The 25,638-nt window shown below is 43.2% G+C and overlaps 1 protein-coding gene across 1 annotated transcript in view; it reads right to left on the bottom strand.

Moving 5' to 3' along the window:
* LOC126278521 (uncharacterized) overlaps positions 1–25,638 on the bottom strand; it is a 351,012-nt gene that overhangs the window by 26,949 nt on the left and 298,425 nt on the right. Inside the window, exon 5 of the mRNA XM_049978688.1 lies at positions 1,750–1,936. Coding sequence (XP_049834645.1) covers positions 1,750–1,936 — 187 coding nt within the window. The remainder of the gene's footprint in view (positions 1–1,749; positions 1,937–25,638) is intronic.

Below are 25,638 nucleotides of genomic sequence, written 5' to 3'. Positions count from 1 at the left end.
TAGCAGACAGTCTCTTAATTGCTTCGACGTCTTCTTTCAATCTGACCTGGTGCGGCTCCCAAACACTCGAAAAGTATTCAAGAATAGCTAGCACGAGCGTCCTAAATGCGGTCATCTTTACGGATGAACCAGTCTTTCATAAAATTATCCCGTAACTGAAGTCGACCATCACCTTGCCTACCACGGTTCTCACATGCTCATTCAATTTCATACCGTTTTGGAACGTTACGCCCAGATATTTCAACAAGTTGACTGTGTCAAGCGGAACACTAGTAACACTGTAACCAAAAATTACAGGTTAGTTCTTTCAAATCACCCACATTAACTTACATTTTTTCACATTTAGAGCTAGCCGCCATTCATCACACCGACTAGAAATTTTGTCTAAGTCGTGTTGTATCCTCCTTCAGTCACTCAACTTCGACACATTACAGCACACCACAGCGTCGTCGGTAGACAACCCCTGATTACTGCCCACCCTGCGCTGCAAGTGATTTATGTATATGAAGAAAAACGGCGGCCCTACCACTTTTCCTTGGGGCACTCCTGACGATACACTTGTATCTGGCGAACACTCACCGTCGAGGACAACATAGTGGATTCTATTACTTAAGAAGACCTCGATCCACTCACATACCTGTAAACTTATGCCTTAGGCCCGTAACTTTGTTAACAGCCTGCAATGTGACACCGTGACAAGTGCTTTTCTGAAATCTAGATATATGGAAATTGCTTGCTATTCTTCTTTCTTAGTTCTCAGTATCTCATGTGGGAAAGGGTCAAGATGAGTTTCGCACGAGCGATGCTTTCCAAAACCATGTTAATTCGCGGATACAAACTTCTCAGTGCCAAGAAAGTTTGCTATATTCTAACTAAGAATATGTTCTGCAACAAATCTCAGTTACGGATTTTGGTCTTAATTTGTTGGATCCGTTCTTCTACCCTTCTTGTATACTGGTGTCACCTGCACGTTTTCTCAGTCGCTTGGGACCTTGTGCTGGGCGAGAGACTCACGATAAATGTAGGCTAGATAAAGAGCTAAGGCGGTACAGTAGTGTTTGTGAAACCGAACTGGGATTCCATCCGGCCCTTATGATTTAATTGTTTTCAAATGTTTTAGTTCTTCCTCTACACCAGGGACGTTCAAAATGTCCAAATGTGTGTGAAATCTTATGGGACTTACCTGCTAAGATCATTAGTCCCTAAGCTTACACACTACTTAACCTAAATTATCCTAAGGACAAAGACACACACCCATGGACGAGGGAGGACCCGAACCTACGCCGGGACCAGCCGCACGGTCCATGACTGCAGCGCCCAGACCACTCGGCTAATCCCGCGCGGCACACCAGGGATTCTTGTCACTACGTCGTCCATACGAGAATCTTTGTACGATTCTCCCGTGAGAAACTTTCTTGAAAGGTAAAACTTCAGCTTCCGTTTAGCTGTTTTCAACTGCCACATCTTACTGGTTAACAAGGGACTGAGTGGAAGCCCTAGACCCGCTTAGCGATCTTACATAGGACACCCAGTATGATATCCCGCATGTTCTGCTTGTGACTAAGTAACTTGTCTTACATCTCCCGGCCAATTTCGTGTATTCAAAGGAAGAACCTAACTAGTGTGGTCGGCCCTTCCACGCGTTGGAAAGTTCTGGACCCTGAAACTCCTACGTTAGAAACCTCGAGCAACTCAATATCGACGTTAGCCTTGACTTCCCGTGCGAGGGCGGCAGAGGGGCTTCCTCACCTTTCTGCGGGTAGGGCTGTGGCGTGGCGCCGATGTCCCTCTCGGCGACTCGGCGGTATACAGAGGACAGGAAGGCGACGCACTTCAGGGAGAGCTCGCCGCGCGCCGAGAAGCTGCTCTGCTGCAGGCGGACGCGCAGACTCAGCCGGTTGCTGTCGTTGTGGCGCTGCGTCAGCGACGAGTTCACCTGGCAACACATATAGGTGTGCATCCACGTTAGTGCAGGATACGGAGATTCTGCGTGCTGCTGTCGTTGTGCTGCCGAGCCAGTGACGAGTTTACCTCTTGTGACGTAATCAAGCCTAATGCTTATCACGAAATATGCGATACCATCGGGTATCAATCTCTCCGCGCAAGTGTAAACAGCAAATTTCTGTAATAATCGAGCCCTATTTAGCTTCTAAATTATCCGAGTGTTCAGAAAGTAACTGTGCAGTACCATGTGGTGGTGTGGTAAGTAATGACTGATGTGATTTTCAATTACTAATACAACATTTTCCATTGTTTAACATATTTGAACCATATTGGACCAGATATTTTATGAATTTAAGGTGTCCTCACTCCATGATCAAAAGGTTGGTGTTTGGTGCGCCGTAACTCCTAAACGCATCATTGAGCCGATCTCCTTTCGTTGTTGTTGTTGTGGTCTTCAGTCCTGAGACTGGTTTGATGCAGCTCTCCATGCTACTCCATCCTGTGCAACCTTCTTCATCTCCCAGTACTTACCGCAACCTACGTCCTTCTGAATCTGCTTAGTGTATTCATCTCTTGATCTCCCTCTATGATTTTTACCCTCCACGCTGCCCTCCAATGCTAAATTTGTGATCCCTCGAGGTCTCAGAACATGTCCTACAAATCGGTCCCTTCTTCTGGTCAAGTTGTGCCACAAACTCCTCTTCTCCCCAATTCTATTCAATACCTCCTCATTAGTTATGTGATCTAACCATCTAATCTTTAGCATTCTTCTGTAGCACCACATTTCGAAACTTCTATTCTCTTCTTGTCCAAACTATTTATCGTCCATGTTTCACTTGCATACATGGTTACTCTCCTTACAAATACTTTCAGAAACGACTTCCTGACACTTAAATCTATACTCGATGTTAACAAATTTCTCTTCTTCAGAAACACTTTTTTTGCCATTGCCAGTCTACATCTTGTATTCTCTCTACTTCGACCATCATCAGTTATTTTGCTCCCAAAAATAGCAAAACTCCTTTACTACTTTACTCCTTTACTCATTTCCTAATCTAATTCCCTCAGCATCACCCGACTTAATTCAACTACATTCCATTATCCTCGTTTAGCTTTTGTTGATGTTCATCTTATATCCTCCTTTCAAGACACTGTCCATTCCATTCCACTGCTCTTCCAAGTCCTTTGCTGTCTCTGACAGAATTACAACGTCATCGGCGAACCTCAAAGTTTTTATTTCTACTCCATGGATTCTAATACCTACTCCGAATTTATCTTTTGTTTCCTTAACTTCTTGCTCAATATAGAGATTGAATAATATCGGGGAAGGACTACAACCCTGTCTCACTCCCTGCCAAACCGCTGGTTCCCTTTCACGTCCTTCGACTCTTACAACTGCCATCTGCTTTCTGTACAAATTGTAAATAGCCTTTCGCTCCGTGTATTTTAACCCTGCCTCCTTTGGAATTTGGAAGAGAGTATTCCAGTCAATATTGTCAAAAGCTTCCTCTAAGTCTACAAATGCTAGAAACCTAAGTTTGCCTTTCCTTAATCTTTCTTCTAAGATAAGTCGTAAGGTCAGTATTGCCTCACGTGTTACAATATTTCTACGGAATCCAAACTGGTCTTCCCCAAGGTTGGCTTCCACTAGTTTTTCCATTCGTCTGTAAATAATTCGCGTTAGTATTTTGCAGCTGTGGCTTATTAAACTGTTTGTTCGGTAATTTTCACATCTGTCAACACTGCCGGCTTTGGGATTGGAATTATTATAGTCCCTTGAAGTCTGAGGTTATTTTGCCTGTCTCATACATCTTGCTCACCAGATGGTAGAGTTTTGTCAGGATTGGCTCTACCAAGGCCGTCAGTAGTTCCTATAGAATGTAGTCTGTTCCCAGGGCCTTGTTTCGACTCAGGTCTTTCAGTGCTGTGTGAAGCTCTTCACGCAGTATTTCATCTCCCATTTCGTCTTCATCTACAGTCTCTTCCATTTCCCGAATATTGTCCTCAAGTACGTCGCCCTTGTATAGACCCTCTATATACTCCTTCCACCTTTATGCTTTCCCTACTTTGCTTAGAATTGGGTTTCCATTTGAGCTCTTGATATTCATGCAAGTGGTTGTCTTTTCTCCACAGCTCTCTTTAATTTTCCTGTAGGCAGTACCCCTATTGAGATAAGCCTCTACATCCTTACATTTGTGCTCTAGCCATCCCTGCTCAGCCATTTTGCACTTCCTGCCTTTCAGACGTTTGATTTCCTTTTTGCCTGCTTAATTTACTGCATTTTTATATTTTCTCCTTTCATCAATTGAATTCAAAATTTCGTCTGTTACCCAAGGATTTTTACTAGCCCTCGTCTTTTTACCTACTTGATCCTCTGCTGCCTTCACTACTTCATTCCTCAGAGCTACCCATTCTTCTTCTACTGTATTTCTTTCCCCCATTTGTGACAATTGTTCCCTTATGCTCTCCCTGAAAGTCTGTACAACCTCTGGTTTAATCAGTTTGTCCAGATCCCATCTTCTTAAATTTCCAGCTTTTTGCATTTTCTTCACTTTTAATCTACAGCTTATATCCAATAGATTGTGGTCAGAGTCATCATCTGCCCCTGGAAATGTTTTACAATTTAATACCTGGTTCCTAAGTCTCTGTCTTACCATTATATAATCTATCTGATACCTTCTAGTATTTCCAGGATTCTTCCATGTGTACAACCTTCTTTTATGATTCTTGAACCAAGTGTTAGCTATGATTAAGTTATGCTCTGTGCAAAACTCTACCAGACAGCTTCCTCTTTCATTTCTTTCCCCCTATCAATATTCACCTACTATGTTTCCTTCTCTCCCTTTTTCCTACTGTCGAATTCTAGTCACCCATGACTATGATATTTTAGTCTCCCTTCACTACCTGAATAATTTCTTTTATCTCATTATGCATTTCATCAATTTCTTCATCATCTGCAGAGCTAGTTTGCATATAAACTTGTACTATTGTAGTAGGCGTGGGCTTCGTGTCTCTCTTGGCCACAATAATGCGTTCACTATGCTGTTTATAGTAGCTTACACGCGCTCCTATAGTTTTATTCATTTTTAAACCTACTCCTGCATTACTCCTATTTGATTTTGTATTTATAACTCTGTATTCACCTGACCAAAAGTCTTGTTCCTCCACCCACCGAACATCACTAATTCCCACTATATCTAACTGCCCGATTAAGGGATCTGACATTCCACGTTCCGATCCGCAGAACGCCAGTTTTCTTTCTCCCGATAACGATGTCCTCTTGAATAGTCCGCGCCCGGAGATCCGAATTGGGGACTATTTTACCTCCGGAATATTTTACCCAAGAGGATGCGATCATCATTTAACCATACAGTAAAGCTTCATTCACTCGGGAAAAATTACGGCTGTAGTTTCCCATTGCTTTCAGCCGTTCGCAGTACCAGCACAGCAAGGCCGTTTTGATTAGTGTTACAAGGCCAGATCAGTCAATCATCCACAACTGTTGCCCCTGCAACTTCTGAAAAGGCTGCTGCCCCTCTTCAGGAACCACACGTTTGTCTGGCCTCTCAACAGATACCCCTCCGTTGTGGTTGCACCTACGGTACGGCCATCTGTATCGCTGAGGCACGCAAGCCTCCCCACCAACAGCAAGGTCAATTGTGCATGGGAGGAGGGGGGGGGTCATTGTCCATGTATTCGTACAAAATGTCGTCATGCACATAAATTGAGAGACGCCGATCGCACGGCGCGCGTGAACTTTTGCAATTCGTTTCTGTGCTTCCTGCAGGACAATGGTGAGTGGATTCTTGACACAATGTTTTTCACAGCTGAGGCATGATTTCACCTGTCCGGTTACGTGAATGGGCAGAACAGTCGTGTGTGGACTATAGAGAATCCGCATGAATTTAAGGTGTCCCCAGTGCAAGATCAAAAGTTTAGTGTTCGGTGCGTCGTGACTCGTAAGCCTATCATTGGACTGATCTTCTTTCAGGACACCATAAATGTAGAACGGTACTGGAGCTGCATTCTGGAGCCCTTCCCAGGTGAATGAGGAAGAAATTGAGAACGCGTGGTTCCAACAGGATGGAGTGATTGCACATCGCGTGACTGCACGACTCTGATGACCGCCTCATCTCTTGAGGTCTCTGGCCTCCGCGTTCACCCTACTTGGCTTCAAGTGGTTACTTTCCATGAGGTACGTTGAAGGGAAACTGCACAGTTACTTATTGAAGACCTGTTATAATTTCATTTAATATATATTAACACTCGTACAACTAAAGTTAACTTAAACAATAATTTCATTAAATCATGTGCACAAATATTTACATAAACACTCATAATATTTAAATGTCCATTTGTGTAAAAAAAATTTAAAATATGTTTGAAATGACTAAATTCCTTGTTTAACAGGATCATTGCTCGCACTTGGTGGGAGCATTGGAAAGACAGTTTTAAAGGGTAGTCACGTTTAGTTGTTGAAACAACGGTCTTGAGAAACATTTTGTGATGTGGTGGTGGTTAGTGTTTAACGTCCCGTCGATAACGAGGTCATTAGAGACGGAGCGCAAGCTCGGGTGAGGGAAGGATTGGGAAGGAAATCGGCCGTGCCCTTTCAAAGGAACCATCCCGGCATTTGCCTGAAACTATTTAGGGAAATCACGGAAAACCTAAATCAGGATGGCCGGAGACGGGATTGAACCGTCGTCCTCCCGAATGCGAGTCCAGTGTGCTAACCAATGCGCCACCTCGCTCGGTTGAACATTTTGTAGGCCATATTTTGTAACACAACCCTCGACGAATTTATGAATACACAACATTCAACTGTTTTCATTTGTGGATAGTGAACCACCTACTCGGTGAACCTGATACTATGCCATTTCTTCGTATAGCAAAAATCTGAGACTATCATACCTCGGAAAAGAAGACAGGGTGGCCAATTTTAAGACAATCAGCTAAGTAAACTTGAAATGTTTTTCAGTTACACTTCTTCCAATAAATAAATAAATTAAACAAAAAAGAGAAAGACAAATGTCCGTTTAGTGGACACGTCATGGTTTAGACGCTTTTGAAATGGTGTATTACACTGCACACACACACACACACACACACACACACACACAGACGACGATGTATACAGCCGTTATCCACATATGCAAGCTAGGCCCACAGCTGTAATTGTGTCGTCGTGCCAGGAGTGAGTTTATCTGCGAAGACACTCAAAAACATTCATGGTCGTTACAGCCAGATTAGCAGCCGTAATGGTTTGCTGTCGTGCTGCAGCGCCAGCGAGAAGTTTATCTGCGCATACACACACAACCATCCATACACAAGCCATTCATGGAAAGTCAAATACTTGCTGTCGTTTTGGTGCTGCGCCAGTGACTATTTGCGCACACGCCAAGTATACACACTTAATACAGTTGGTAGCTGTCGCTGTACAGTTGCATTAGAAATGAGTTTACCTCGCACGTACACAATCCTACTTGCACACGTTAGCCAAACGCAAACGCTCAACCGGCTGCTACCGTTGTGTCACTGCGACAGCAATAGGCTTTTCTGTGGACACTCACAAGCATTCACGCACAATAAACCTGGCGCGCAGGCTCAAAACCATTTGCTGTCATTCAGCATCTGTTTCTGCTACAAATTTATTTGCAACAGACACAAATTTTCATGGTTATTATAGGCGACACAGCAGGCACAGCTGGTAGCTATCGATGTGCAATTGTGCCACCGACGAGCTTAGCTGTGCGCAAGTACAGACATACTTGAAAGTTAGAGGACACGCAAGCTAAGCGGTTTGCTGTCTGTACCATCACTAGTCGTCCATTCAGCCGCAGTACTTTGAAAATCTGCACGGACAGAGTTTCGGATGCGGCAGCACGCGCCGGACACGTTAAGAGAAGGTGAAAGATTACGTCAGCGGTGGCACAGTGGAATCAGTGGTTCGGTTGCGGTCTTAACGGCAAGTTACCATCGTAATTACATCGGACCAGAGGCTCTAGTGGTAAAGCGCTTTCCTGAAAACCCAGAGGCTGCGGAATAGAATCCCGGGTATTTTCAGGTAGCCTTTAATATTCACCTGTCAGTAACTAGTCACCATGAAGGTCACGTACTTCTGGTTCCACTTAAACTGCATGTTCCCGTTCCCCGGCCGGATAGTTGGGGTAGATCACGGATACCCAAGTCGTGGTAGTGGCGTCCAATTGTAAGACATCCATCAGCGTTCTGAGCGACACGAAATTGCTACCGCAATGCTTTCCGAAATTATTACTCGCTTCACTCGATAGAACCGTCGAGTTTCTTCGAATTTTTCTGGCCTTAGGCATTCTGGAAGCTACGGCAACACAGGGCCTAAGCTGTAGGTCTCTGCTAGAGGCTGACTCCATTAACGGTGGGAGACGTGTACTGTCTGCAGAGGATGACCCACTAGTCTCACAGCGAACACTAGCTTTGCGTGCCTTCTGAAACCTCGCCACTCACGATAAACAGTCGATTTTCCTCAGGGGGGCCATTTTTTCCGCCAGCTGGAGTTATCTCAACAGCTTCTGAGAATGCTACGCAAGCCCGTTAGTTCAGTCCTTTGTACTGAAGCCGCCTCTCCGACGTGATGCGATACGGGATGTGAATTCTATTCAGAGCGCAAAACGGAGAGGTCAAAGGGCCTTGCATTAAATGAAAAGCGATGATTGTTGGCTTATCTCATGTGTCCATTCCCCACGCAATGGTCAAAGTTCCGCCAGAGGCTTACTTGTATGGAAAACACTATCTTGGCGAAAATTTGTAACTTTTCAGTTTCTGGATGAGATGGAATAACTATAGGGAAAATTAACAGTGTAACTACGCGGCATAAGTAACTAGAGTAAGGTCAAAAACGTACTGTAGAAAGTAACTTTCGAATCATATGCCAATGACAAATAATATGGCTCGATTTTTCGTGGACGATTCATAGACAGAACTGTTGCTGCAGAGTGCAGAAGGTAACTGAAAGAAATATTTGTGACAGGAACAGAAATTTGACATTTACTAAAAGACTACAACTACACTGCAGTTGGAGGTTTGTATGTAATTTATATATATATATTTGAATACTGAACTATTTTTTTTTTCAAAAGCTTTCTTCTCATGTAACGTGTCTTTAAGTATCGATTTCAACTGTTGGGCTAAACTGGTCGGCCGTGTGATGCATATGTGAACAGTGTCGTGAAACAAAACTTAGATCTTCATGAAAGGCTGAATCTGAAATAATGACAATGAATCTAATTGAATCCCAAAAGAAACTAATTATGTACTCAGTGAAACCTACTTAACTGAAACTCAATGTTGACGTTCGTTATGGAAGTTACGTATCATGAAATGCAATGTCTCAGTTAACCACAAAATAATATATTGTTCAATATGGCAGAAAATAAATTTTTAGGATAACCAACACTGTTCACTGTAAACTAATCTGCTCTCTTAGTACAACACTTGAAAATCCGACGACGTACTACTTGATCAGGAAAGTGAGATCTTCTTTGAAATAACAATAACTTGGCTGAAGCTTTGCATAATGTTTTGTGTCAGCAGTGCCGACGTTCTGGAAAGCAAATTGAAATCAGCAAACGCAAAAGCTTTTCTTTGCTTCTCAGAAACAGTCTGTGTCTGACTGTGGTGTAAAGTGCAATGCACACACGACAATATAGTCAAAACCTCATCAAGAATGATGGGGGATGGTTTCAATTTACAGAAAGTCTTTGTTGAAAAATTAAACTGTGATTATTGTCAAAAATGACTGTACAAAATAATAAGACCATGACAATTACAAAATTCTGTCATTACAGAAATATCAGACATTCCAAAAAAAGTCCTAATTTTTGACATAATGAAAATAAAGAACTCAAGACAAATCATGAAAACTGTTGGTTACCTAAGGGATTAAGATTTTCTTCAGTTAACAGTTTTGAGAAATAAACACTTCCTTCTTGCGTTTTAAAATTGACATATTCTTCCAAAACTCTTCATAGTAAATGCAACCAAAGAAATACCTTGTAACTTCCTGGCAGATTAAAACTGTGTGCCAGACCGAGACTCAAACACGGGACCTTTGCGGGTAAGTGCTCTACCAATTGGGCTACCCAAGCTCGACTCACGCCTCGTCTTCACACTTTACTTCTGCCAGTACATCGTCTCCTACCTTCCAAACTGTACAGAAGCTTTCCTGCGAAACTTGCAGAACTAGCACTCCTGAAGGAAAGGATATTGCGGAGACATGGCTTAGCCACAGCCTGGGGGATGTTTCCAGAATGAGATTTTCACTCTGCAGCCGAGTGTGCGCTGATATGAAACTCCTTGGCAGATTAATACTGTGTGCCCGACCGAGACTCGAACTCGGGAGTTTTGCCTTTCGCGGTAGAGCACTTGCCCGCGAAAGGCAAAGGTCCCGAGTTCGAGCCTCGGTCCAGCACACAGTTTTAATTTGCCGGGAAGTTTCATATCAGCGCACACTCGGCTGCAGAGTGAAAATCTCATTCTGGAATCAAATACCTTTATAAAGAAGTAAAGTATTCCATATACATTCTTCCCGATTCAAAAATATCAGATCTGCTGCCCTAAAATTCAACTTCCCGCTGATATGAATTTAATAAGAATGCCCAAGGCTGCACAACTAACAGGCGACCGAGCGCACCGCACATTACATGAAACACAGAGTCAAGGATATTACCCACCAGTTGTGCAGTGCGCTCATGCATCTTTGTTCGAGCCCAGTGGAGGTGAATTATCTACAGTTCCTCCACCAGTCAGGTTGACGAGAGCAGGATGGACGATGGTGCATGTGGACATGTTGCTAAGTACTCCTTGTAATTCAATTCCGGCGAACGGGAAGCCTAGTCCATTTGCAGAATACCCTTCCGGTAGAAGAGTTCCCTACGCTCTTCGATGCGCTAGTGCGTTGTCGTCCATAACTACGAGGTCAGGGCCGAATTAACTTTCCGAAGACATGGACTGGGAAGATATACAGTGTCAGAGTAACGATGACCCGCTACTGTACCTTCTCAAAATACACACATCAAGAAATGTTTTTCATTCCTTCGGTTCCGAGAGTTCCGTAGCCTGTACGGAAAACTGGAAGCGAGATCAACATAAACATCATTTCCGCTCTTTTTATTGCTCATGAAACCACACATTGCATGTTGTACCTCCATACAGCCTGACATTCAGAGGTGGTAGTGGAGATTGTTGCATACACAGGTATCTCTAATTTCCATGAGCACGTCCTCTCTGTATGGATGCATGCCTGTATTCGTCGTCGCGTACTATCCACAAGTCCACCAAGGCACTGTTGGTCCAGATTGCCCACTCCTCAACAGCTATTCGTCGTAGATCCCGCAGTTCGTCTCCCTCTGTAGCTCCTCCATGTCCGGAAATCATCGCTTTGGTTCACTCCTAGACGCCTGGACAGTTCCCTTGTTGAAAGCCCTTCCTGTCACGAAGTAACAATGCGGACGCGATCGAACCGTGGTATTGACCGTCTAGGCATGGATGAACTACAGACAACTCGAACCGTGTACCTCCCTCCTGGTGGAATGACTCGAACTGATAGGCTGTCGACGCCCTCCGTCTAATAGTCGCTGCTCATGCATGGTTGTTTACATCTTTGTATGGGGTGGGGTTTAGTGACATCTCTGAACAGTCAAAGGCACTGTGTCTGTGATACAATATCCACAGTCGACGTCTATCTGTAGTAGTTCTGCGAACGGGGGGATGCAAAACTTTTTTGATGTGTGTATGTGGAGCGCATTACGTTCATGCAACGTTATGCCACCCTACACTGTAACATTTCGTCCTCCAAAACGATCATGTCAGAAAATGTACATGTGTGGTTTTTACGTGATCCCCACCTCTCTTCGTATGGGAATACGTCGAATATTGTCGAAAATTATCGTTTCCGTGTTCCAGCTGTTATGCTGCAGAAAGTTATAATTTTCCATTGGCGACCGACTTGCAAATCTTAGAACACTGTACGCTCACCGGTCACTACTCCAGTGACGTTGTACTCCTTCCCAATGTGCGTCTGACTTCATTTTTGAGGACGACAGTGCGCGACGGCATCGAACAGGGTAGATGGAGAAGGCCATAGAAAGGGAGGATGTTCAGCAAATGGGCTTCCCTGAATGTTCCCATTGATAACACTGGGGGTACGTTTTGGAGACACGCTTTAAAACTTCCGCATTTACCAGTGACCATCATGAAGTAGCCAAACGCGCTGGTGGAGGAATGTCCTACATGAACTTCTTACCAATCTTGTGGCCATAATGAGAGCACATTGCAGAGCACGCACAGACGTCAGTGGTAATCACCTATACCATATGAAGAACAATGTCTTACCATTTGCAATGTCCAGGGAATCACCATGAATCTTGGTGACTTCATTGTAAATATTTTCTTGAAATAAAGGTGCCATTCCTGTTGTCTCATTGTATATTTCTTTCGGTTACCTTCTGCATAAAACAGTAGCAGTTCTTTCTACATACATGTCCCCCGTTCCATCGAATTATATTGCTTGACAGCTATACACCATGCCAAAATTGTTTTGCTCTTTAAGTTTTGCACACCAGTACTTTAGTATCAGTCGCCTATCCACATTTAACAAACAACAATTTTAAAATATTAAAAAAAGGTCATTAACAAATTCTACTTCCTATTTGATTTCAGGTCTCAAAGGATTCCCGCGTATTAATTACCCTACATTTTCATTATTTAATCAATTCAGTCACCCCTAAAGAGTGTGTCCCTAAAACAGTCCAACATCAGGTTGCTCGCAGTAATATACAAATATTTTCTGTGTTCTTATTGCATTAGTTGCATCAGCTTACAGACCGGTAGTGTTGCGTGAAAGATTCAACTTCGGATGATAACAGCTTATCTCTAAATGGCTCTGTATCGTCCTCCTGATAATGTACTTTATGAAATTTATCAAATACTTTGCACCGACTGCCTCGCGAAAATAATTTTAAAAATCTAATAAAAATGCGATTTCGCTGTAACAGAGAACTAAAATTTAATGCCAAAACGGCTTAATTTAGATGGAATGCAATGTCTGAAAGTCAAGCGTCCGTTGAACAGTGGGAGACTTTTATCAATGTGAACTTTCTCGAATGGAGTCAGGGCTATTGCAAACTTTCCTCTCAAGCCTAAAACCGCTTGGAGCGACACAGTCGAATTCGCGTACGTCGCTTGCATTTCCTAAGAAGACTTAGGAACGTTTATACACGACCTTAGCACTCATGACTCGCCAGATTCCTTGATCACGTATTAATTGTTAACATTAGAAGCATTCGCGTTGTGGACGGGTATTTACGTCGCTATATGGGGTTAGTGAGTGTGAGGAAAGAAGTAGCACGTGTTGCAAAATGATATTACTAATATCCTTCTCTCAGGTACACTTATTTACATCTTTCTTACAAGTTTCAGGCAATTTATTTACTGTCCGACTTCTGCGATTTTTTGCACGATATTGTGAGTTATATCTGACAGGAATAAGGCTTATTACTTATTATCAACAGCTACAAGAGCGAATAAAATTTTTTATTCTTTACGTGAGCTCAGGCCCTTTGTGTGTTTAGTGTAACGCAGTGGCCGTCGGTTGTAGCCGAGCGGTTCTAGACGTTTGAGTCCGGAACCGCGCTGCTGCTACGGTTGCAGGTTCGAATTCTGCCTCGGACATGGATGTGTGTGATGTCCTTAGGTTAGTTAGGTTTAAGTAGTTCTAAGTCTAGGGGACTGATGACCTCAGATGTTAAGTGCCATAGTGATTAGAGCCATTTGAACCATTTGTAACACAGTGTATTATTTTATTTCCGATGTTTTACAAATGATATGCCATCTAGTGACAAAGATACGTAAATACCACTCATATATTTTGGGAAGCTTTTTTGTTTAGTGCATTTTGAGAAAGTAATAAATATGCAGGTCTAAATGTTTGTAAACTTGGAAATGCTTCAAATTAACAATTTATTTCTTAAGACGGTAGGACAATAGGAAGGCAGGATAGATTTAGATATGAGGAATGTCACTGCCGATGCTGTACAGGAAGGAGTGCCTCAGAATCAAACTGAGACTCTTGCTTCTGGGAAGACCCCTCCCTGATCCTCTACCACTAGTAACCAATTAAGAGCGAGGACCTCAGAACGACTTTGAGCCCACGCCCTGAGATGACGTGATCCTTCATCTTGGTAAGGTGACTCAAAACGGCAGTATATGCTGTCCCCTTTCCTACATGTATCTTACACTGCTCAATAGAAACCTGCATGTGTGACACTCCGGTGACTGTATATTTAGTCCGTATTCCGTGTGCTGTCGTTGGATGTGCTACCAAAAATACAATGGTATGTTACACTGGCACGACAACTGTTAGAAAAGTATGCGACAATTTTTAGTTTTTGTTTTGTGAATAGCTTTTGGATTTGAATATAGCGGTGTTGCATGAGCCGGCTTTGAACCTCCGTGCGCATGCGTGGATCCTTTCCCGCCTGTCGACAGCATCAGTTACCGGAAAACAGCAATTGATTGAGGGGGTTCAGTCCTAGCCTCGGGATTTCAATTCCAGGGAAGTGACGGAACAACTGGAGCGGCGATACAGCATCAAATTTTGCCAGAAACTGGAAGGCACTTACGTGGAAACCATTCGTAAGATACGGACTGCTTTTTTTGACGATGCTGTGGTCATCACACAGATTAAGGAATGGTACATCCGCCAATAATATACCAAATTGACCGGATCGTTGTCAAAATGAACGCTGTGGTAATACAGGACCGTCGGGTATCATAGAAATTGCGAAGGAGGTGTACATCAGCACGTTTTCGGTACATTCCATTCTCACCGATGATTTGGCCATGGAGAGAGTGTCGGCGACATTCCTGTCGAAGCTGCTGATGGCGGAGCAAGAAGGCAGCTTTGTGTTCAAGTCTCGCAGGAGATGATGGGCTCCATAAACACTGACCACGACTTCGTAAACACCATAATCACTGGTGACGAGTCCTGAGTAAGACCCAGAAAGCACACACCAGTCGTCACAGTGGAAGGATTCCTCGTCACCCAAACCATAGACGGCCCGCCAAGTGCGCGGCAACGTCAAAGTGATACTGACTGCTTTCTTTGTACACCACGAATCTTCACCATAGGGTCAAACTATCATCAGTGAGTCCTACAGGGATCTCCTCCGTCATCTGCGTGATGCTTCTCCGTGTAAGAATCCGGATCTTCGGTCAAAAGGGAATTGGCGTCTCCGTCACGACAATGCTCCAGCACAATCCTCGCACTTTTTCAGACTTTTTTTTTTGGCGGAAAACCGGATTCCTGTCTCTTAGCAGGCTCCTTATTCATCGGATATGGCCACCTTCGACTTCTGGCTGTTTCCAAAACTTAAAACGCCACTGAAAGCAACGCGATTTCAGACGAGAGAGGGTATTATAGCAGCAACGACAACCGAGCTAAGCTCCGTTCCGAAAGTGGATTTTTCGGCATGCTTCCAACAATGGCGGCAACACAGGGAGAAGTGTATGGCGTCCACAGGGAACTACTTTGAGGGCGTTTAGGTGTGCAAAGCTCCAGGTAAGCCAGTTTTTCTTTCCCTCGGCCAAAGGTCCGATACTTTTCTAACAGAACTTCTACGCTCTGTGGAGTCATTCGTCGCCTGTGTCTCCTGCACTTTCGTTTGCTGCAAGTATTCTGTATGCAGCGATCTAGATATTCCGTCTCCACATGCGTCTAGATGGGTTGACGTTTGACCTTCGATTGTGTTATGTCACCTTGGAAGTGCGCTAGATGTCTTTCATATCACCAAAGGTCACAGCACTGAAGTTCGTATTCTTGGGTTCGATTCCCGCCACAGGCACCATCAGCCTCCTGACCGATGTTTACACAAAGCAAGCGCTTGCGGTATGACCAGTGGTAGGTTAAGGAGCGAACGGAGGCTTGACTGGGACTGACATGTTTCATCCTCGATTATGGGGAAAGATGAAGATATACACTACCGCCCTTTTGGCAGTTGTCTCACTCCCTCTCCCGTGAATTTACTCGACAATATTCGAGTTTTCAAGGCATCTAGACTGCTGTTTTTCTGTTGATAAGTTGTCGCGCTATACTCAATACTTGAGTCTATCGACTATTTATCTCTAGCGCCACGCGTAGCGCCTCCACTGATGTGGTCCCGAGAGCCCCAGATAGCTGAAAGAGCACACTCTGTCTGCACCTTACCTTCATGGTCTCAGCTACGATGCTGCAGTTAAGCTTGGTTGTCGTTGCCGCTGTAATGTCCTCTCTCGTGTGAAATCATGTTGCTTTCAGTGGCGTTTTAAGTTTGCGGAACAGCTAGAAGTCTCAGGGGCGATATCCGAAAAGTAAGGAGCCTGCTGAAACAGAGGAATCTGGTTTTTTGCCAAAAAGTGCAAGGAATGCGCTGGAGCGTACGCCAAATTGCTGTTGACTGAAGGTCCGATCTTTTTCGCCGCGTAGCATCAGGCAAGCGACGGAGGACATCCCTGTAGGACACTTTGGTGATAGTTTGGCCGAGGGGTACAAAGAAAGCAGTCAGTATCACTTAGACGGAGTCCAGAAAGTGCTGTGAGAGTGCAACACGAAGTTGCTACGATGCTGAGTCGGTGTATGCACACGCTGACAGCAAAACATATTGCTAACTCGAAGATAGCGTAGTCGTATTTTCTTACTACAATCACTGATAATCGATAATTCACCGTGGCGACCAGGGGACATTCATACAGTAACTCACACAGCCGTTCTGTAGCTGCTGTGATATGTCGATTAAAATTAAATTTTTGTTAAATGTTTCATTTCATGTTGTTTCTTTCTAGTTTAACTGTAAGATTCCTTTGTCAGCCCGCTTTCATCATAATGTAGGAGAATTTATTTGCTTTAATTGCACGGGAGCATAACTCCAGCAGGCCAATTGTTCACGTTTCGCAGAACCGATGCTCTAACTTCCAGCTGTTTTCTCGAGCTGGACTCTTTTACGAGAGGAAAGTCGTCAGCATACGCGAATACTCCCCTTAGATATGCGGTCGTTCCCTTCCACTAGTGTTAATAGAGGATAATCTCGTAATTTTCCAGAAACGAGTCCCACAAACCCGGACCTATCGCCATTCCTTAATTCTTTCTCTCATCACCCCGCGATTCTACTTCTGCAATAGTCATGAAGACATTGTATAAATTCGCTGATAAATACAGTGTAAGAGGTCCATAATTAAAGAATATGTTGCTAGCGCACTCGAGCTGATGTAATTTCGATGTATTGCTCACGCACTGCCTGCGATATGTAAGCTATAAGAGAATCTGAGACCAAAGAGCAGTATTGACTGCAGTAAGAACTGTGTGTTAGTAGGAGTAAGTTGTTGCTAGCGAGCAGTCGTGTCTGGTGTATCGTGTTGGCTGGGCCGGCCGTGTGCAGCGATGGCGGAGCCTGAGCGTTGTAGGATAAGGTAAAAGCAGCCTCACGCATATGTAGTATTGTTACATCAAGTCCCATGTAAATGTTTTTAAAAAAATCTGTTAATAATAATTTTTCTCATAAAAAGTTACTTTTGACATTCATCTCAATTTAAAGAATTCACTAATTTCTCCAATCCTTGGCCATACCGATTATTGAAAAGAAAAATCAGTTCTTTCCTTTTATATAAGACAAATCTATCGGCCAGCATTGCACGTAGCTGCGCCAGAAAAAATTTCTTATAGGAGCAGATATATACGCGTTATCCGGCGACCTAATTAAGGTTAGATTTTTCAGTTTATTCAGAATGATGTATCAGGGCCATGACGCAGCATTGCTGACGTCCAAAATTTACCAGGTTAAATTGACTGTTTATTATTGAAAGGTTATAAGTGACCCACATTTTTTTTTTTTGAGAGATTAGTCACATTTTATTATTGATACGTTACGCTGTTGGTAGGTTATACTGAATGTGAACGACATAATTATATTTTTTTACTGTTGAGAGGTTTAGGAATTTTTCTGTTTTGAGGTTACACTAAATAAGAATATTAATGAAAATATTTTATTTTGTGGGGATGTTACAACAGGTCTAGAAATCATGCAAACATCGCGAGCCACCATCGAATGCCCTTGCTATATCTGTTACAGTGCTATTGCTCATCGAAAATTAGCTGACACGTCGTAAAGATGTATATCTGCGTGTTGTACCTGATATACTGCCTCAGGAAATATAACGTGAAATATGCAAAATGTTCACACTGGCACATGTGATTCATGATACAATTCACCTGAACTATGACAAAGATAATAGACAGTAAGGGATCGAAATAAGGATCAAAAGCATTTGCATCAACTACTCTCGCTATAAAACCTGTGAGCATTTGACACTCGATAGCACTCCTGCATATCTTATGCACTGAAAGCTAACGATTCACCATTGCCCACAACGGAAACTCGTCACAATGAAGTAAATGTCGTAGAAGTGCCGTCGGTTACATTTGTTATCTAAGGGTCGCCTAACCGTACGGAATTCAACACAACGTAAGTCAGATGGATAATACTAAACTTTTAATTTCATCTGATCAAGCAACCAATTGACAAGGAATAATGCGAAGAAATGTTCTGAAAACTGTAACAAACTAAGTCAAAGAAACACTGTAAATTCTTTGAGGCCGACGTTTAGCTGGAAGGCAGCACGAAGCAAGAATTAATAAGATTTCCACATTTGAGCAGCTCGCAAAGGCTAGGTAAATGAGACAAATGTTCAACGTAGATAACTAAGCACATGATATGCAAAACCATATAAGCTACGACTTGCTCGAAAGATGGATTGTGCTACTGCCTGAGTGGAACTTACGTACTTCCAGCACAGAGAGAAGGCGATAGCACTTGGCAAAATCCGTGAAGCGAATATCTTCTTAAAATTCAAGATATTTCTAGAACCCCACAATTCCCAACTTCCGCTTGGCTGTAAATCTGACCAACGAATATGTTCCCTTTTCTACTTAAAAAGAGGGGAAACCGAATAAAATTCCCAGTTAAACCATACAAAAAGTATCATTTCAATTCATGAGGTTGGTACTGGTTTCCTACAGCCTCTCTCCATTGGTTAGCACAGATCACGTTGTGACTGGTTTAGGAAACTTTACTTTGTATTGAACAACTATGATTTGGGAGTTAAGCAACGAACTTCCTCACTCTATGGAAGCGCCGGTAGATGGCCTCCTCTTTGCTATGCGGACAGGAAGGCAAATTTCACCCTCAAGCACCTTCAGGGAAAAGATGCGACGAATTCCGGCGTCCGTGCCTTTGGCAAGTACATTATTGCCAGGAATGAAGGCATCTCTGCCTTCGGCCAGCAGATTGTAGCCAGGAACTGCCCACAATAAACATTTCGGGAAACACAATAATTTTCGCGAAAACTGGCTTACACCCACGAGACGTCTTTTCTCTGTTATTGAGACACGATGAAAAGCCTTCTGCCAGCCATACGCAACTGCTACGCTTTATAATGCCACTCTCATCTGGCGAGAAAAAGAAGAGTGCCACTCCCAGAAAAAAGTTCCAAGCGCACACGTTAAAGCGTAATCGTGAGAGAGGTAAGACAAAATTACAAAGCATTGAATGTATTCGCAATTACAAATATGGACTACCATGACCTTTATGACGGAATGGCGACAATGAAAATTTGTACCGCACCGGGACTCGAACCCAACATGCATGCATGCCGTGTCCGAGTGAACTTCGTTTCGTATTTCTCAATACCGCAGGCGTTGCAATATCGTATTTTTCCTCTGACACCGGGTAAGTGACTTTCAATTAAAATATCTCACCTGCACGGGAATATGCGGTACATAATGGATGCAAGAGTACAGGCAATAGGGACATGTTGATGACTTACGCAAGTTGGGGCTTGGCCGTGATTCATGTTTGGATAGCCAAATGGTAAGGCGAACGGTCGCGATAAGCCTAAATCGGTGTTCAAATACCTCTCCGGCACGAAGTTTCACTGTCGTCATTCCATTATACAGTTGATGGTTGTCCATATTAAAAACTGCGATTACATTTAGCATCTTTCATAACGGGTGTAGTCACCGCAGAGCATGATTGTCCGAAGGAATTCCAATGGTTCAAATGGCTCTGAGCACTATTGGATATACCATCTGAAGTCATCAGTCCCCTAGACTTAGAACTACTTAAACCTAACTAATGTAAGGACATCACATACATACATTCCCGAGGCAGGATTCGATCCTGCGACCGTAGCAGCAGCGCGGTTTCGGACTGAAGCGCCTAGAACCGCTCGGCCACAGCCGTTGGCTGTCCGATGGAACTTCGTATGGTATTTCTGAATAACACAGGCACTGCAGTATAGTAAAATCGCAAAAGGATAACAGAATTTCTTTTCTGTTCTATTTACTGGTCGAACAGCCTGATCGAAAGTGCAATCTATTGATTTACCGAGTGTGAAACTAAGGCCCCTGATCACTCTGTGCTCCTGGAGGTAATTTCAGAAGGGTCGCTCCGGGTCCTTAATCTGAGAATTTAGAAGGCAAATCGGTCGACAACATTGCGGTTCTGACGGAATTTTGTCCACTGTTTTTTATGGTAATTGTATCCCCCATGCTGCAGGTTTTCGTCCCATAAGGAGGGTGCATTAGGAAGCTTAGGCAGGTATGGGATGATTTGCTGTGCAGCCATCAATTGAGTTTCATCGGGTCTTGATAGCTCAATCGACTTCCCCTTGTGAGGAAGTCGGCCAAAAGGTCGTGCGTTGTGTTTTCACCTTTGTTCGTAAATGCGTGTGTTCTCCTTGGCCAGACTGCATATTATATTCAGGAAGGATCTTATACGGCAAAAATTCCGCTGTCTGCCTCCATCTCTGGACCATTTTGCCACTGACATTTTCATTGCGTTGATTATACCAATGGCCTTTTTATTCTCTTGGTCAATCTGTCGTTGTAATTCTCCCAGTGTCTCTTCTTAGCTCGGAAGAATGCTTCTTGACAGTATGCTTTAGCCTTTTTTTTAAACTGCTCACGTCTGATAAGACCACCTCCAGCAGCACAGTGGTACGGCTTACATATTCCTTCCCTATTCTAGCTAGTTGTCCATTTTACAGTGTTCTGTCTCTGGATCTAGTGGCGGGAAATACAGCAGTGGACTTCTGCACAGTCGTTAGTAAGTCAGTCAATACGAATGACCCTATTCAAAAGTATATTCCATTTTGCCTTGTGGAGAGGTGGATATTATACCAAGAAGTTTGTCCCAGTTGGCCTTGGACAGATTAAGCCGCCTTTCATGCGTCATCTCGATTTGGGAGTCAGAGTCAGTATATATTACGATCACATTACGATCGCTATGGATTAGCTCCTTTGTCACGTCCTTTAACGTATGTGAAGCAAAACTCTGTTATTTGCTAAGGTAATGCCTATGGTGCTGCAAACACACGCTTGACTCAAAAATGTGTTTGGTCGTCCCTCCTTTTGTGTTCGAAGTGTGTCTTCAACTGTTCGTCCCCTTTCGCCTCTTGTATCTCTCCGCCACAACGCAGGCCGAGCGTTTGTATCTTCTTATATTGCTTGAAACTGTTGAATCTGTCCCAGCACGTCTGTGTATGGTTGTATGTTTTGTGAGTAATGCGCGGAGACGGAGGTGAGCACTCCGCCTATGTTACGTCTATAAATTTTGGTTTGTTACATCTATAAAACGCGCGTGACAGTATAGGCCTACTTGCTATTATAGATCACAATGGCAGCCTGCAGGCTGTTGCTACACACAAGTAGTTTGGCAGTAGGTTCAAACATGTAATCAGTCCGTCTCGAACGTAGGACTGTTGAAAGCACATCACGTCCACATGTACTTCATTCAGTATCTTAACGGGCTCCTCGTCCACCAAGCTACTCCTAACGCCACTCTATAGAACCCTCATTACGGATGCTTAGCGTGTGTTTAGCTAGGCACTGAATATTTCGGGAGAGCGAGGTACAGTTGTCTGTGCACCTTCACTGTGTCCCTGTATATTTTGTGTGTGGTGAATCTTCCCTCGCGCCTTGTGCAGGCGTACCCAAGAGTTCAAACAGCTCGCACGGTTCCGTCGCCAAGTTTTGTGTTCGTAATACTAACCTGGCTGCAAGCTCTACTGTACGGTAGAGGATCATGTTCACGTCGGGTTATGTTAGCCGCGTTAAGATTCGGTATGGCCCCTGAAACATTTCTATACACTCTAACCTACTTACATTCGTCCCTACTGTGTATATATTGTGAAGCCCATTCACTTGGTGCAACGACCTGTCACGTTCTACCACTTAGACCAGCCAACCAAGCAGCTCCGTCGAGGTTTTTTTTTTTTTTTTGTTATCATTGAGCCAGTCACCTAGACCGTGTTTTATGCTGTATGTCAATAGAGATCCTTAGAGACGACGTTATATTACAGACTGTGACCTGACGGCTGCTGCCGGAAGTCGATGACCATTGTAGGCTGGGTCCGATCGAGACTGATAAATACTCCTGTCGAATGCCTAAAGGAAGCAGTTGCATCTCGAGGCTGCCAAGGAACTGGGATTGATAACTGACAGCTGTCAATGGCGTGATACTGGTAACGTTCAGGACGTTCTAGCCTAAGAATGGTGGCAGTACAGAGTAATAGTTAAGAAATAAATCGTATTCACCCATTACGCTCGCTGCTTTTGAAGAGATAATGAATCACATATAGGTTCTTACATCCTCCTAGCTGCAGTAAGAAATTGCAAGGCGAAAGAGTTTAAACGATTGTTTCGAAAGTTCCCTATAAGCAGATCTAGATGCTTTGGTTACTTCGCTTAATAGAAATTCTGCGTGTGCTACGATTATGCTCTTCCTACTACTTCAGAGTCCTTCAGCAGATTGCAGTAAAATATTGTGATTGATTGCATAATACATTAAAGCATGTTAGATGAAATTAGTGAGTCGAATACTTCGTGCTTTGTTCCGAATATGTGGTTCCACATCAAACTGCACATGAAGTATCAGATGAACTGTGATAATCAGTGAGTTTTTTTCTACAAAAGTCTTATAACTTGCAGAAGCTGGTATTGCCTAGATCTATTAATAATTCCTCCGTTTATCAAAATGTCACCTACAAATCATGTGGATTCTGAAAAATTGCATGTAGAAGTACATGTTTGGCACATGGCATTGGCATATCGCTACTTGTTTACATAATAAATAGACTGAAATTCGAGTATAACATGTAGGTGTGTAACATTAGAAACTGGACGTAACCACCCATCCTCGCGACGCCCTCCATCCCCCGTCACCCCGTTCCCCTTAAAGTGGTTGTGGTGACAAACCGATATGTAGCGCAGCTGAGGTGCTGGTTAGGTTGAAAGATAGTACTTTGATTGTTCTTGGCAAAGTCAACGAATGTAAATGCTAAATAGAAGTTGTGGTAACACATTTGTGTAAGACGTAGCTTAATATTTACATATTCAAACGCTGTTTGCTAAATTTAAGGCACCTCTCGTCATAAAATTTAAAACGGCAAGGTAAATTCAAAAAACCTTTATTGGCTCATGAATAAGCCTCCAATGTAACTTTCACCTGTATTTGATTTAATTTTACGCATCTACAATTGGGGCCGGCCGGAGAGGCCAGCAGTCTAGGCGCTACAGTCTGGAACCACACGACCGCTACGGTCGCAGGTTCGAATCCTGCCTCGGGCATGGATGTATGTGATGTCCTTAGGTTAGTTAGGTTTAAGTAGTTCTAAGTTCTAGGGGACTGATGACCTCAGACGTTGAGTCCCATAGTGCCCAGAGCCATTTGAGCCATATACTATTGAGTCCACGGATGTAAAGAATAATTCATAGTTAAGTACTTCTAACGTTACAATAATACGAAGAGGTTCACATGTTGTGTAACAGCCAGACACTTGTAATGAAGACCTTACATCATGGGGCTAATTTTTGTGGTTATATGAAGGGCAGTTATTTACGCTAAAACAAGTATATCATCAAAATGGTTCAAATGGCTCTGAGCACTATGGAACATAACATCTATGGTCATCAGTCCCCTAGGACTTAGAATAACTTAAACCTAACCTAAGGACATCACACAACACACAGTCATCACGAGGCAGAGAAAATCCCTGACCCCCAACTTCAGTTGGAAAGACCACATAGATAACATTGTGGGGAAGGCGAGCCAAAGGTTGCGTTTCATTGGCAGGACACTTAGAAGATGCAACGTCCAATAAAGAGACAGATTACACTATACTCGTTCGTCCTCTGTTAGAATACTGCTGCGCGGTGTGGGATCCTTACCAGGTGGGATTGACGGAGGACATCGAAAGGGTGCAAAAAAGGGCGGCTCGTTTTGTATTATCACGTAGTAGGGGAGAGAGTGCGGCAGATATGATACGCGAGTTGGGATGGTAGAGAGAATGGTAGAGAGATGAACCCTCTGCCAAGCACTTAAATGTGAATTGCAGAGTAGTCATGTAGATGTAGATTTAGATGCAGATGTAGATGGAATCGAACCCGGGCGCTGGAAGCGAGAACGCTACCGCACGACCAGTATATCATCATCCGACTCATGTAAATGGAATAAACGTCATCATGCCCATTAGTTTTTTTCACCTAGAGCATGTGCCACACTGTATATCAATAGAGCTCCATACGGGCCAAGTCGCCAAGCGGCATTGTTTCCTGACTTTCTTATGACGTCATGAAAGTTAGCTAATTGGCAACCAAATCTCTGGCAGCCGGGAGTCCTTGGTAAAGAAAGTGGGTGTTGGCACCCAAAATCTTCACTGGCGTGTAGGCGTTTAATGACTTGGTGTGTGTAGAGAGCACACTGCCGGTCTGGCCCTTAATTTGGGTGTTTTTTGATGCTACTTAACACATTACAATTTTTTTTTTTTTTTGCATCGTGACTACTGAAGCGTCCTCTCTTTCCAATTTTCTGCCTGCAGTTTCCTCTCTCAGACAGCGCTTCTGAATCCCCCTTCCGATGTTTTTTAGAGTCCTCTTCCTTTTTTTCTGTTAGTTTCAATGGATACAGTCATCTTCTTACGTGATGTGTCCTCAATCCAACGGCATACGTGACCTTTCCATCACTGCCATTTTCGTTCGATTTTATACACTACAGTGGTGCCAACTTTTATTCTGTTACGTTTGTCTTAATTTTTAACTTAGTTCCGTTACATCAACCTGTAGCAACATCTCCAAAATTCGATCCCCAATGATAATAAATTCCCCTTAATTCTTTGACTTACTTCCCATTCTTTTTATACACTACAGTGGTGCCAACTTTTATTCTGTTACGTTTGTCTTAATTTTTAACTTAGTTCCGTTACATCAACCTGTAGCAACATCTCCAAAATTCGATCCCCAATGATAATAAATTCCCCTTAATTCTTTGACTTACTTCCCATTCTTATTCTCTATGCCTGATTATACTTCCTACAATAGTTCAAAATATCTTAATCTTGTTTCTGATTATTATGTGTGCTCCAGATAACTCCATTTAATTGTTTGTTTGCTTATCTGCCTTGGCCATGCGGTTTTTAAGATCGCTTTCACTGAATCCATCTTTCTTAATAAAGACTCACAAAAAGTAAGAGTCAACAGGCCTTATTGTTCCGAAATCTAGAATCAGGTCTTTATCCACACCTATAGTAAACAAATACCCGGTTTTATTATACTTCCTACAATAGTTCAAAATA

Source organism: Schistocerca gregaria, chromosome 6 (genome assembly GCF_023897955.1).
Source record: "Schistocerca gregaria isolate iqSchGreg1 chromosome 6, iqSchGreg1.2, whole genome shotgun sequence".
In the NCBI taxonomy this organism is placed as follows: Eukaryota; Metazoa; Arthropoda; class Insecta; order Orthoptera; family Acrididae; genus Schistocerca; species Schistocerca gregaria.
The sequence above is the reverse complement of the archived record's forward strand: the minus strand, read 5'-3'. Positions and strand labels throughout refer to the sequence as shown.